Source organism: Mandrillus leucophaeus, unplaced genomic scaffold (genome assembly GCF_000951045.1).
Source record: "Mandrillus leucophaeus isolate KB7577 unplaced genomic scaffold, Mleu.le_1.0 Scaffold1154, whole genome shotgun sequence".
Lineage (NCBI taxonomy): Eukaryota > Metazoa > Chordata > Mammalia > Primates > Cercopithecidae > Mandrillus > Mandrillus leucophaeus.
Genome location: NW_012099810.1, coordinates 718,467 through 731,771, shown reverse-complemented (window position 1 = coordinate 731,771; position 13,305 = coordinate 718,467). Strand labels below are relative to the sequence as shown.

General features: G+C 37.2%; 1 protein-coding gene across 2 annotated transcripts in view; it reads right to left on the bottom strand.

Moving 5' to 3' along the window:
* RNLS (renalase, FAD-dependent amine oxidase) overlaps positions 1 to 13,305 on the bottom strand; it is a 328,254-nt gene that overhangs the window by 72,489 nt on the left and 242,460 nt on the right. For both annotated transcript variants that reach the window (XM_011998239.1, XM_011998234.1), the window contains exon 5: positions 9,200 to 9,373. In XM_011998239.1, the coding sequence (XP_011853629.1) occupies positions 9,200 to 9,373 (174 nt within the window). The remainder of the gene's footprint in view (positions 1 to 9,199; positions 9,374 to 13,305) is intronic.

Genomic DNA, 13,305 nt, shown 5'->3' with positions numbered 1-13,305 from the left:
AGCAATCTGTGATTTACACAGTCTTACGATACTGTTCTCAACTTGCAAAGGTTTTGAGATGCCTCCAGAATGATGAAAACCAGGCATTTGTCTGGGAAGCAGAGCAGCTCACATTATTTTGAGCCCTGGGCTTATGACCCAGAGTGTTGACAGTTTCACTTCAGACCACAGTAAGGACTTAACTTCAAGATCCTTCAAAACAGCTCAGTCCCACAGACACAGCCTTTTTCCAATTTCCCTCTCTGAACAGATTGACATGGTTGCAGGTATTATGAAAACAGCAAGTTGAATTTTCTACATTTGAGATTCAGAGGATGAGGAGTTCTGTTTTAATTCAAAATAAGGTTCTCAAACAGATGTGAATATTGCCATTTAGGCAGCAGACTAAATTTCTGCAAAGGAACCAACCTAAAGAAACCATAACGTTCCTATCTAATTTCATCTTAGATACTCCAAAAAGTGTCTGGGCTATCTTAATTTAAACACCAACCCCCCCAATAAAAAGCAACCAGGATATAAAGCAACTGCTCATACCAGAACCATATTGAGGTTGTAGAGTTGTGGGAGGGCCACAAAGTAAACTAAACAGCAAACAAGTTTAAAATCTACATATTAATCCCTCTGGTCAAGCTGGAACCTCTATCACCTGGTTTTCTTCTTTCCCTTTCTTTGTTCCTTCCCCTCCCCCATTGCCTTAGGCTATCTGAAATTTTCTCCTCAATTAGGCAGAGTAATTTAGCTCTCTCACCTCTCATTTTCAAACTAGTACCTAATCTTTATAAACGCTCCCCAGAAGAAAGAATAATCCTACTAAAAGGACTGTAATTATAATAGCAAAAGTAAGTTGCTATTATATTTAATACAGCAGTTTTTTCACTAGAGAATAGTTTGCTACACACGTATTTCTTGACCTTTGTTAGCGGGGAGGTCTGAAAGACTGTGCCAATTCCCACCTGTGACCCTTGCTGGTTTTCCCTCTTCTTTACATTGGCCATCCGTATCTCCTTACAGAGCCAACACACAGTGGGGTTTCCTCTTGCTGTTTCCCTTCTCAATTGGCAGCAGAGACGGTGGCCTCTGTCCATGTTTTCTGATGCTCTCATCTCATCTATGACCTATAAATTTCATATCCACACATTTATTCATCATGAACAGTCATCTGATTCTCATTCCTGCTTTCTCCCTGACAAATGATGGATAGAAACTATACTCAGTCCCCAACACATCTGCCTGGCTCTTAGGTTCTGAACCAATTCTTGGCCAACCTGAAGGTCTTTTATAAATCTCAGCCTGACAGCCACACATTTAGGCCTATCCACAAGGGAAAATATCATTTTCAGAGAGCAAGGCAGGCAGAACATGAGGTGTAATGTTGACACAAATGGGACTTAGGGTATTTAATGTTTAAGACTCACGTTTTAGTATGGATGCTGCATAGATCTGTAATTTGGACTTGTTTATAGCTATAGAAATGCCAGGCAGCTGTAGACTTACCCTTTTGCTGTTTCTTGGACATTTCATGACTTATATGCATCTATTGAACTTTTTTGGCATCCCCAGGAGAAAGTTAAATCATATTCCCTATTACAGTTTCTGATTTATTCATGGATTTAAATGTTCCACAGCCCTCATTTTTCATTTCCTCACCTTAAAGAAAAGAGATTATTGGGTTAATGTTGACAGAAGACCATAACTTTTCCTTTAAAAGCTCATAATATTGTCAAAAGGCAACACAGCCCTTCCTGGTTTTGATCATGAGTGTGAGTTAGCATTCTATATATCGTATAGATCAGTGCATCTCTTTATATTCATGAGAACTCTTACATGGCTGCAAATTACTAGTGCAACAGAGCATCATGTATCTTATTTCATTCAGAATTTCTCATTTGAGCAGACTTCATGAAACTGTGTTTTGTGAGCGTAGGGACTATGGAATCCTCAGTCCTTAGCACAATGCCTGGCACACAGAAGGAATTCAATACATAATTGTATATATTTGTACAATTGAATGAGGATGAAAGACACAAATATTTGGGAGTTCAATTTTGCTGAAAGACACTTCCATAGCAGTATATTCCATAAGATACATTTAAAGTTTATTTTTGATTTCTGTATTTAGCTGATTTTCTACTTTTATTCCATCTCTGGCATTGATTTTCATACTGAGTTAAGTTGCTTTGCAAGTGAGAGGGCAAATGTTATCTTAGATGTAAATCTTTCCCATTGAGGATAACTTGACAGGGAAACTAGAGGCTGACAGGGGTCTGTTGTTTTTACTTTGTGTGCAAATGTTCTCCTTACAAAATGGGCTGAGTTATTTCATTCTCTAATGAAAGTCCCCTCCTCTTTATTTTAAATAACAGAGATGGAGTTGGGATCTCGCTAGGTATTCCAGGCTGGTTGTGAACTCCTGGCCTCAGGCAATCCTCCTGCCTTGGCCTCCCACAGTGGTGAAATTATAGGCATAAGCAACCATACCTGGTTCCCATATTTGGTTTTAGAAGTGAGAAATATATGAAATCGGACTATTCTATTTTATAATTTGTGCCTATTAATTTAAATAACAAAAAATAGATATTTTTATGTATACATGTATGTGTATATACACATATTATATATAAGTACTTATATATATTCTCTCTCTATATTTTTTTCTTCCTGAGAGACCACCCCAAGATCTGATATTACCATCATATTTTGTGACATCACTATAATAATGAGATGAATATTTGCTATTAGTATTTGACAGCTGTTAATTAAATTGCCTTAACAGATTTATAGGGAAAACATCGGTTACATAATTGAATTACAAATAACTATGTCTATTATATAAACAACAAAATATCATGATTACTAGTCACTGCTTATTATTTTAAGATGAGGATTACTACTTTATCTGAGAGCTCTGATATTTTAAAACAAAAGCCCAAACTGGAAACCTGACAGTTTTTCATGATTATGGTTCTTCTTTTCTTTTCCTTCTTTCTTTTTCCCCTCTTCTTGGTCTTCCTTTTTTGTTCTACTTATAAAGTTTTACCTGTCTGGATTGCATTTTCTGCAAGTTCAAATAGTTCCATGTTCATTCAATTCTTAAGCGGACCATTTTGTGTTATAAATTTCATGGCTATTTGTTTAACTGGAATAATCATGAACTCTTTCAAGTGTCACAACATGAATGGATTTAAAGTCACAGGACCATCCCAATTATTTATAACATCTCATATTATGTCCTTGTTTTTATAAAGAGTTGACGTAATAGTCATATGGAATAACATTCTTGCATATTTTGCAAAACAGCCATTAAAGGTATTATATATTAGTGTTTGTTACTCAGAGATTCTAACAATAAAATTCTTGCAAGGATAAACTCTATGAATAAACTCTAAGTTTGTTCATTTGCTTTTCTTCTTTTAAGATGAGTTGGATTATTTTCTTTGGTAAGATATTGAAAACTATGTCATTATGTCCATTGGCCATCACATCTCTAGAATTTAGATTGCCTTAATCGCCTCAGATTGCTGCCTATTGGCTATTTTATTGATCATTAACACTCCTCCAGATGGTGACAAGGAAAGAATGCTAAATTTCTGATCAATCATTTTCAGGGTTGCTTACTCATTTTATTTATTTAAGCTGCCCTAACTCCTACCTGTACTGGTAACAGAGGCTGCATTCACCTAAGTTAGATTTTTATATTTATGCCCTTTTCTTCAGAGACTATAATGTCCAAATTGAAGACTGGAATTGTTAATTATAATAATAGGTACCATAAATACTGACTGACTTTCTAAATGCCAAGCAAAGCTCTTCATATGTTCAAATCATTTAATTCTCAGTAACCCTTTGGTATGGTATGGTATTATTTTACTCATCTTATTAAGGAGGCAACAGATAGTTTAATTTACTCAAAGTTACACAGTTAGTCAGTGGTGCTGAGTTGAGTCTGGACTCCCGGACAGTCTAACTTCAAATTTAAGATCCTGGGATGGAGCTCAGAGATCTTCTTCAGAAGTAAATGTATCTCACTTGTGGCACTATTCCTTATGTCCTCTACATGCAGACATTGCTAATTGTTGGCAGATCTTTTTCTACTGAGTCTATACCCAGCCTGGGAATCATTCTTAGTTGTTGTCCCAGGTGGCAATTACTTACTGAATGATTCTCAGTTGTGTTGAAACCTATTTATCATTCACACAGGTCTAATGTGTTCCTTTTACAGAATGATTTATGCCAAATGTTTTAGTAGAAACTGGCTAAATGTTCACCAGATCCACTTTTTCTTCCTACATATATAGGTAGACTACATTTCCAGCTTTTCTTCCAAATAAGTGTGGTCACATAACCGTGTCCTAACCAACAGAATGTGAGCACACCTGAGGTGCACCATTTCTAAGCTTACCTCTAAAAACTCCTCTGGCTCTCCTCCATCCTCTTTCCATCCACAGATTGATGTCTATGGGTACACTGACTCTGTTAGTTACCTGATGAAGTTTGCAGAGTCAAAAAATGGATGGAGCCTGCGTTCCTAAATAAAGCTTTGAAGAAAGCTACCTACCAATCACAAATACCTGTTTGGGCTTTATATGAGCAAGAAATAAACCTCAGTCATGTTCAGGCCATTAAAGGTTTTGGGTATGTTTACTACAAAAACTAGCATTACAAATACAAGGCCTATACAAAAGTACAAAAGTAGCATTTTTTCAGAAGCAGAATCTGAATCTAGGTCTTGTAAGTCCCAATTCTTGCCACTACGCCAAGCTTACTAATTTTAAAAACTACCCAAGGTAATATGATAAACACCTTATTTTAATATGAGTTTTCTCAAATTTTAACTCCATGAAGATTTGAGTTCATTGGCAACAAGGGTTCTCTCATTTCTAAAAAAATCTCAAGTATTTCCCAATTGATGCCTTCAGGACCAGACCTCCCACTCCAGTTATCTGGCCTATAATTCCTGCCCAGGTGTGAAGCATGAAAGGTGACATCAAGTCAGTGCTTCTAAAATGTATACTTGGGAACCATTTCTATGGGATGTTAGTAGGTTTGGTGCTGAAATACAATAACCCATGGTCAAGCACATTTAGGAAATTCTAGATTAAAAGAAGTAAAAAGGTGTCTTTTCTGTAGGAATATCCTTTAATAAGATAACATGTCCTGAGATTCTCCAAAATAAACGTCTGTAGTATTTTGCAAATTTATTTGATGACAGAGCCCTTTTTCAAAGAGCAACTCAAGGAAATAGTGTTCCACTGAACACATTTTGGGAAACACAAACAAGGATATTGGGGCATATTCACAACTATTGTTACTTAAAGTTGGGTCTAGTACATCTTGGAATCTACTCCCTCTGCCTAAAGAAACTTTGGTTCTGGCTGTGCCTTTCTACATTTACTACCTATTCCTGACTTCTAACAAATGATTATGCCTTGATCTTTAGGCTTCTTCTATATCCTCTAGCTCTTTTCAAGAGTTAACAACTGACTATATTTTGTGGTCTCAACCATGCCAGACTTTATCTTGTTGCTTCTCTACCCTGACGGAACACAAATGTTTGATTGGTTGTGTATGTATGTTGTAGTATTAATTCTTGATTCAATCAAACACCCCACATAAAGCAAGGGTGTGGGGTAGTATTACTGGCATAAAGAAACATCTCCTGGCTGGGTACAGTGGCTCACGCCTGTAATCCCAGCCCTTTGGGAGGCCAAGGCGGTTGGATCACTTGAAGTCAGGGGTTCGAGACCAGCCTGGCCAACTTGGTGAAACCCTGTCTCGACTAAAAGTACAAAAAAAATTAGCTGGGCATGGTGACAGGCACCTGTACTCCCAGCTACTTGGGAGCCTGAGGCAGGAGAATCACTTAAGCCCAGGAGGCAGAGATTGCAGTGAGCAGAGATCTTGCCACTGCACTCCATCCTGGGCAACACAGCGAGACTCTGTCAAAAATAAAAACAAAAACAAAAACAAAAACAAAAACCAAACAAACAAAAAAACCAACTCTTACTGTCCTAGTTAAATATCAATATCAATAAAATCAGTGAAGTTACATTATATGGGCATTTGTAGTATGTGAATTCAGCTAGACCCATTTAGTATCCTGGCCCCCAGATAGTAAAAATAGTTTAAATGCAGAGCAGTTAGATTTTATGTTATGAAATGCCATTACTGGCATTCTGTATCACTTAATTTAAAACTTGCATAACTGAAGATTAATTTCCCATACAGCTGTCAAAGAAAAGCAGGCATTTCTTTGCTTGCTGAAGTGGCACCACCATGGGCTGTAGCAAAAACATGGTTTCCAATTCAGGTAGCCCACTCCTTTTAATATTGTATGATTGTTGATATAAAAAAAATTTAAATTCTATTATTTCAAATGCTTCCAATCACATGAGAGAATTTATTAATCTTTTATGTTGTACTCTTTCAAATTTGCATAATTTTATAAATTACTGCACTGTACTGTGGGTGCTTTTACCCACCATCCTACTCCATTTTTACAGCAGATTTATAGTCTGTTAGGAGATATGACTCTGTTATTTCTTTCCTTCCTGTGTGCCTTTCATAGTAGAAAATATCACTGGGTCCTACAATTCCAAACCAACTTTAATCTGGCTTCACCAAAGGAACAGAAATCTACTGAATGTTGGGAAAATAGTTGTACTGAATTTACTGAAAGATGTTACATCATTCTCTAAAATGTCATATAGTTTTAAGAAACTTTGAAGGTAAGTTTGAATATACATGACTCTTTTTATGTGACAACTTTAGAACTTTACCTCCCATATAAGATGTGACTCTACTTGGAGATAATGGACATTATTGATTGCTAATCCAGCATTTAGTACTTCCTTTCTTCCTCCTAACAAAACTCTATCTTATTCAGATAGCACTCCTCATAACTAAGGGAAAGATGATCCTAGTACCAGTTCCAGGACTAGATCTGGACTTGTATAGGCTTACCACGTTGCTCCCACCCTCTTTGCCAGTGACTGGTTTTGGAGCACTCAAGTAATCCAATTCTGGTCTGTGACACATGAGGAGAAGTCGACCAAAAGGCTTCTGTAAAGATTTCCTTGATTATTATTAGTATATGTTATTATTATTTTTTGAGACAGAGTCTCACACTGTCACCCAGGCTGGAGTGCAGTGGCACGATCTTCGCTCAGTGCAACCTCCGCCTCCTGGGTTCAAGCGATTCTCCTGCCTCAGGCTCCCGCGTAGCTGGGATTACAGGCGCCTGTCACGACGCCCAGCTATTTTTTTGTAATTTTAGTAGAGATGGGGTTTCATTACGTTGACCTGGCTGGTCTTGAACTCCTGACCTCGTGATCCACCCACCTTGGCCTCCCAAGATTTCCTTGATCCTTAGCCAGTGATAGTTCATTTCATTCCTAAGCATGTTGTTAGGTTCAGTGTGACTCCAATAGCTATTGCCATCTTGCTGCCAGTCCTCTGAGGATGTCAACATTGAGAGTAGAAGAGAGCAGAGAAAGACAAAACCTAGGTCTTTTAAGATATTGCTCAGTTCCTGAATCAATGAACCCTGAAGTCTCTCCAATCTTCTCCTTAGATAATGTATTATTAGTCAGCTCAGGCTACTACAACAAAATACCATAGACTGGGTGACTTAAACAACAGAAATTTCTCACAGTTCTGGAGGCTGGGAAGTCCAAGATCAAGGTGCCGGTAGATTTGGCTCTTAGTTGGGGCTGTCTTCCTGGCTTGCAGATAGCTGCCTTCTTATTACGTCCTCACATGGTATGTGCAAGCCAGGATAGAGAGAGAGAGCTTTCTCTCTTTTGTTCTTCTTACAAGGCCATCAACCCTACATGGATAGGGTCCTACCTTTAGGACCTCATTTAATCTTAATTACCTCCTAGAACCCCATCTCTAAATACAACCATATTGGGCTTAGGGCTTCAACCTATGTCTATGGAGGAGACACAATTCAGTCCATAGTAGATAATACAACTAATGTCTTTATGCTGTTAAACAAGTTTAAAATTTTTTTCTGTTATATACAACTGAATACACCCTGACAGATATCATATCTTATGATGAAATATACAAAGGATAATGTCTAATTCATGCCATATAGCATGAAAAGATCAAGGGTTAATCTTCTTTTCTCAGAATAAAGCAGTTGTAGAGTTAAAAATGGTTAGTCCATTGCAGTTCTAAGGCATTTCATGAACTGCTGATTGTACATATATGTGGTATCATGTTAACATAAACAGTCCAGCCCTAAGGGAGTTTTAAGTTATAAAAGAAACATTTTTCTAAGATCATGAGCTCTGATATAAAAACCATACTCCAGCCCAGTTCTATCATTATGAAGGTCTGGTGAGCTGAGAGATGTTAGTTGGTGATTTTATCAAGCCAGACTTCTAACTAATGGCTTGGTGAAGCCATCACTGTCCCATAAAATACCATAACAGATTGACAGGACGATTCAAGAGTTTTAGTCATTTTACATCCTTATGGTTATTCCACAAAACGCAGCATCTCAGGGATCACTGCAATCCTACAAATGAGAATACACTTTCACCTTTTTGCCTAAAAGGAATCAGTTATGTTTTTCTTACAATTCAAATCTAATTTTTATAACTATCTTCAACAAAAAGGGTGGAGTGTAGATTTATCACATTCTAGTAAAGCTCTCATGAAACATTTTACTCGTTACATTGTTTCTAAAGTAAATTTACCATTTTCCCCCAGATGAAATGCAAATAAACAATAAAATTATATTGAAGTGAAGGATTTTCATAACATAGTAAAATTCTCCTTTAATTTCCAGCTGAGGGAGTGGAAGAGCAGCACTTATCAAATTAGAAAAAAAAATACCCAAACCAAACAAACAAAAACAAACTTCACCAAGAAACAAATGAGAGATACATTTGCATATAGATGCATCCATATTAAAGAAATAGAACTTGGGTCATTTTGAAATCTTAAACCTTCTGACACTATTTTCATGAACTCAGTAATACAAACCATGTGGTGAATGAAATTCTGAAAAACTTTGCCGGTTTCACTGTGTATTTTATTACTGGCCAAATGTGACATTAAATTTTATCCCCTGTGGCTTGGAGTTAAATGCTTGCTCTGTTCAGAATGGCAACACTCAATTAAACAGCATTTTTCATGATCTACACCCACCATTGTTACTGTATTTAAGGGAAATAATGGGGGTACTGACCTATATTGCGCTTCTTATTATCAATGGAGACGAAGCGTATGCAGGGATTACTGGTGATGTACTGCCCAGCCCAAGGGACATCAATCTTCGTGCCAGCTTCATAAAAGAGGCCCAGAGCATATCGAGAGGAGTAGCTCACAGCCTCCAGTTGCTGCCTTTGGCATTCACTAATTACTGTGGAAGAAAAAATAAAAGGTATCAAACTTAAAAATATCATCTTTCCTTTTAGTACATCAAATATAAAACTCCTTTAAATCAGTTACAACAGCTTCTACCAACTCCATCTCACTTACAATGAATTTTGAAAGGTAATGTAAAATAGCATCAGCTCTAATTTCTTTTTGGAATAATTCTTAACTTTGGCATATTGTTTTTATGAAGTTGAAGGTTCACAATCTTTGGAATGGCACTCAAGGTTCTCAAAATCTGGCTCCAAATTGCTTTTCTATTCTGATATCCTAGTCCTTGGACTGTCTGGCCACATTATAGATTCCATATACTGACCCCTTACTACAAGTCAGGGTATTTGCTATATACTTGACAAAAGCATTTCACTCTATCATAATAGTTTTAAAAGGTAGAGTATAATTTCCAAGTTACAGATGAGGAGGCTGATGCTCTATCTCTTATGACCTCTTAAATTGTTCCATGGATACAAGGTGGGAATAACACACACTGGGGCCTGTTGGGAATGGGGGCATTGTGGAGGGAGGGCATCAGGATGAAGAGCTAATGCACGCTGGGCTTAATACCTAGGTGATGGGATGATCTGTGCAGCAAACCACCATGGCACATGATTATCTACGTAACAAACCTGAGTATCCTGCACATGTATACCTGAACTTTAAAGTTGAAGAACACAAAAACTGCTACACACACACACACACAAATTGCTCCATGTCATAGAGTGATTTGTTCGCCTGTCATCTTTCTGCCAGTGCATTATAATAGCTTCTTAAGCAGAGGGACCACACCTTAGTCATCTTTGTTTACAGGTCCCTACTGTACTCATTACAAGCACACCAAAGATGAAACTTTAAAGGGATAGAAAGGCAAACACAGACATGCAAAGAAATAATGTCTTTGTCAACTTCTTCACAAAAGAAGTTGAAATGTAGGAGGTAAATAATAGGAAAAGCCTGGAAAAGGAATTGAGTAGGTTTAGGTTTAAATCCTGACTCTCCACTTACCAGATATGTGACACTGGTTAAACTGCTTAATTGCTCTGATTACAGTTCTCTTGTCTATACTCGCAATAATAGTACAGAATGCATTAGTCTGTTGTGAGGATTATATGAAATAATGCATAGCACAGTGCTTGGCATATAATAAGTGTTCATTAAATAGTAACTTTTTCTACTATGGATAGAAAAAAATACTTGGGAAAATGGGACAAGAAAACATACTTAGGAAAATGGGATAATGTTCCATCCTGAGGTGGGGAAAGAAGACATATTTTCCACTTTTTACTTTCTATCTCCAATACCCCTACCTTTAAGGTCTCAGGGAGCTGCTTGTTTATGTATGTACAACATTAATAGTTTAGGTTTCAGAGAAGGTCATAGTTCTGTTCTGCCTCAGAAGGCTCGTTCAGACATGGAACACATGGGAAATTCTCACTTAATTGGGGTAAAATATCCTAATCTACAACAGTAGGGATAAGCAAACCTCAAGGATGAGGGGGCAACTTTAGTTAAATATTACAGAAGTAGCTTTAGGAGGTAGAGAGAGGCAGGAAAGGGATTCAATAAATGATTATAGCACAGTAATAATCCTATACATTATTTCAACTACAAAACATTTTTACAACCATGACCTAATTTAGTCTTCACAAAAGCCATCCTCATTTCACATCCCCAGGAAGGTGAGATTCAGATTGGTTAACTAACCTGCCTTAGGTTACACAGCTTCCAAGTTGTGTGGCCAAGATGAAGCCAGAGCTCCCACATTGGAGCTACACGTATATTCTTATAACCCTACACTTTCCTCTGCTCATCTGCAAGTCTTGAGTTTCAGAATAAACTTTGGCATTGCTTTCTCCTTGACATTAATGGCTATTCTGTATTCATAAGTAAAAGCCATATTTCCCTTTAACCATAATTTTCTGCCTTATTAAAAGCTGTAACTACTTGATGAACGAATGATCTGATATTGGCCTCATTACACTCAATGAATTTGGAACTTCATTTTTTAATTTAATCTGCTTTTAAAGTTGTGGCTTGATGTTATACTTACTGTTTTCTAAGAGGGAGGAGGTGAAACATATTAATGCTAGCCGCTGAGCACATAATCACTGTTTCCCATTTTTTAAATTAAAAAACAAACAAACAAACACTAACCAAACAAAACTGTGTAGTTAGCTACTTAGTAACTGAAAGGGCCTAAAACTTTTATTTTTTTTAACCAACACTGAAGGGTCAATATGTTGACAACCAAATCAGTCCTCTCCCCACCCCCCTATTTTTTGCTAGCTTTTAGACAAACTGCCAAGTGGTAAATCCCACTGGGTAGCCCGTTGAAAAGGAAATTGATATCTATATAGAAAGAGCAATTAACCTTACACACCCTTGTCTATTCCAGGGGCTCTACAATTCATTCTGAGAACAGGGAGGTGAGACTTCTGACTGAAACTATCACAATTTCTGGACATTCACTGACAAAAACTTTGTCTTCAGAGCCTTAAAAGTTTTTTATTGTTGGAATGCGGGCAGCATCTTAAAAAAAGATCTCACTTTGTTTTAAAAAGTTTCTAGTGCAAAATGCTAAAGAACCTAGCCCTAGGTCCCACATATTTTGGCAAGCAAAACAATAGATTCTTTCTTATCATGTTTTCAAATAGGACAAATGACCACAAATCAAGGCTTATATAAAAAGGCCTAATTCCAAAGTAATCTTTACCTGGCTGTCATCCTCATTTAATTCTCAACCAATAGGATTATATAATCCAATAGGATTATATAACCCACAAACACACATACACACACATATATGTGAGTAAGATATGTTATATAATATATATCTTACACATACATAAATAATATAAAATATATTTTATGACTATGAGTAAAATGGCTAAAAATTGTAGTGAACAGAGTAGTTCACATGCATACTTTCATTAATGAGGAAAATTGTGCTTATTTCATTCTCCTTGTGCCTGTGTCTTTGTGTGCATGAGTGGGTTTGTGGGAGGTGAAGAGCAGAGGGAGAAAAAGAGAGAGAAGAGGTGAGTGAGAGAGAGGAACAGAAGACCTGGCTGTACTCCTGAATAATACTGAGCAAATACTTCGTTTTCTTTGTTTCCTCATGTAATTTCATTCTGTTAGTTTCCAAACCTATAAAAGAAGGTTAATAATACATATTCTGCCTATTTTCTACATTTTTTGGTGACAATCAAATCAATCTATCCATCCATCCATCCATCCTTCCATTACTTTATGCCATGCACTTTTCTAGACGTTAGGGCTGTAAAGCAGAAAGATAAAGTCCCTGCTCTCATGTAGCCTACATACTAGTGGCAGAAAGGCCATTATAAATCAGTAATCAAGTAAATGATATGTCAGTTGGTGATAACAGCTATAAGGAAAAATAAAGCAGGTAAAGGGATAAGTAACAGGTTTGAGTGAGGCTGTTTTATATAGACTGTCAGGCGTATGTGTTACCTCTGAGGTTTTTACTTGGATTGACATGGGAAGCTACTACTCGTTATGAGCCAGGGACAGACATGGCATTCCTTCTGTCTTAAAATTCTCATTCTGGCTACTGGTGAAGATACAGGGGTGCAAGAGTGGAACTGGGGCAAGCAGCTTTTGCAGAAGTCTTAGAGAGAACAGTAGAGGAAGCCAGAAGTGGCTACAGTTTGGATGAAATATATAGGGTGTGTGTGTGTGTGTGTGTGTGTGTGTGTGTGTGTGCATATGTGTATATACTCTTAAATAAAAATTATGAGAGGCTATTGATTTGGGGTAAGATCTTGCACTAGGTCCCAACAGACCAACCGAAACTGGCGTCACTCATGCTAATGTTCCTGATCGCCAAACCAAAACCTAAGCTGTTTACTTGCAAGATCCAACCTGAGAGATTAGGGGAGAAGGTCAGTTTTCCAAAAA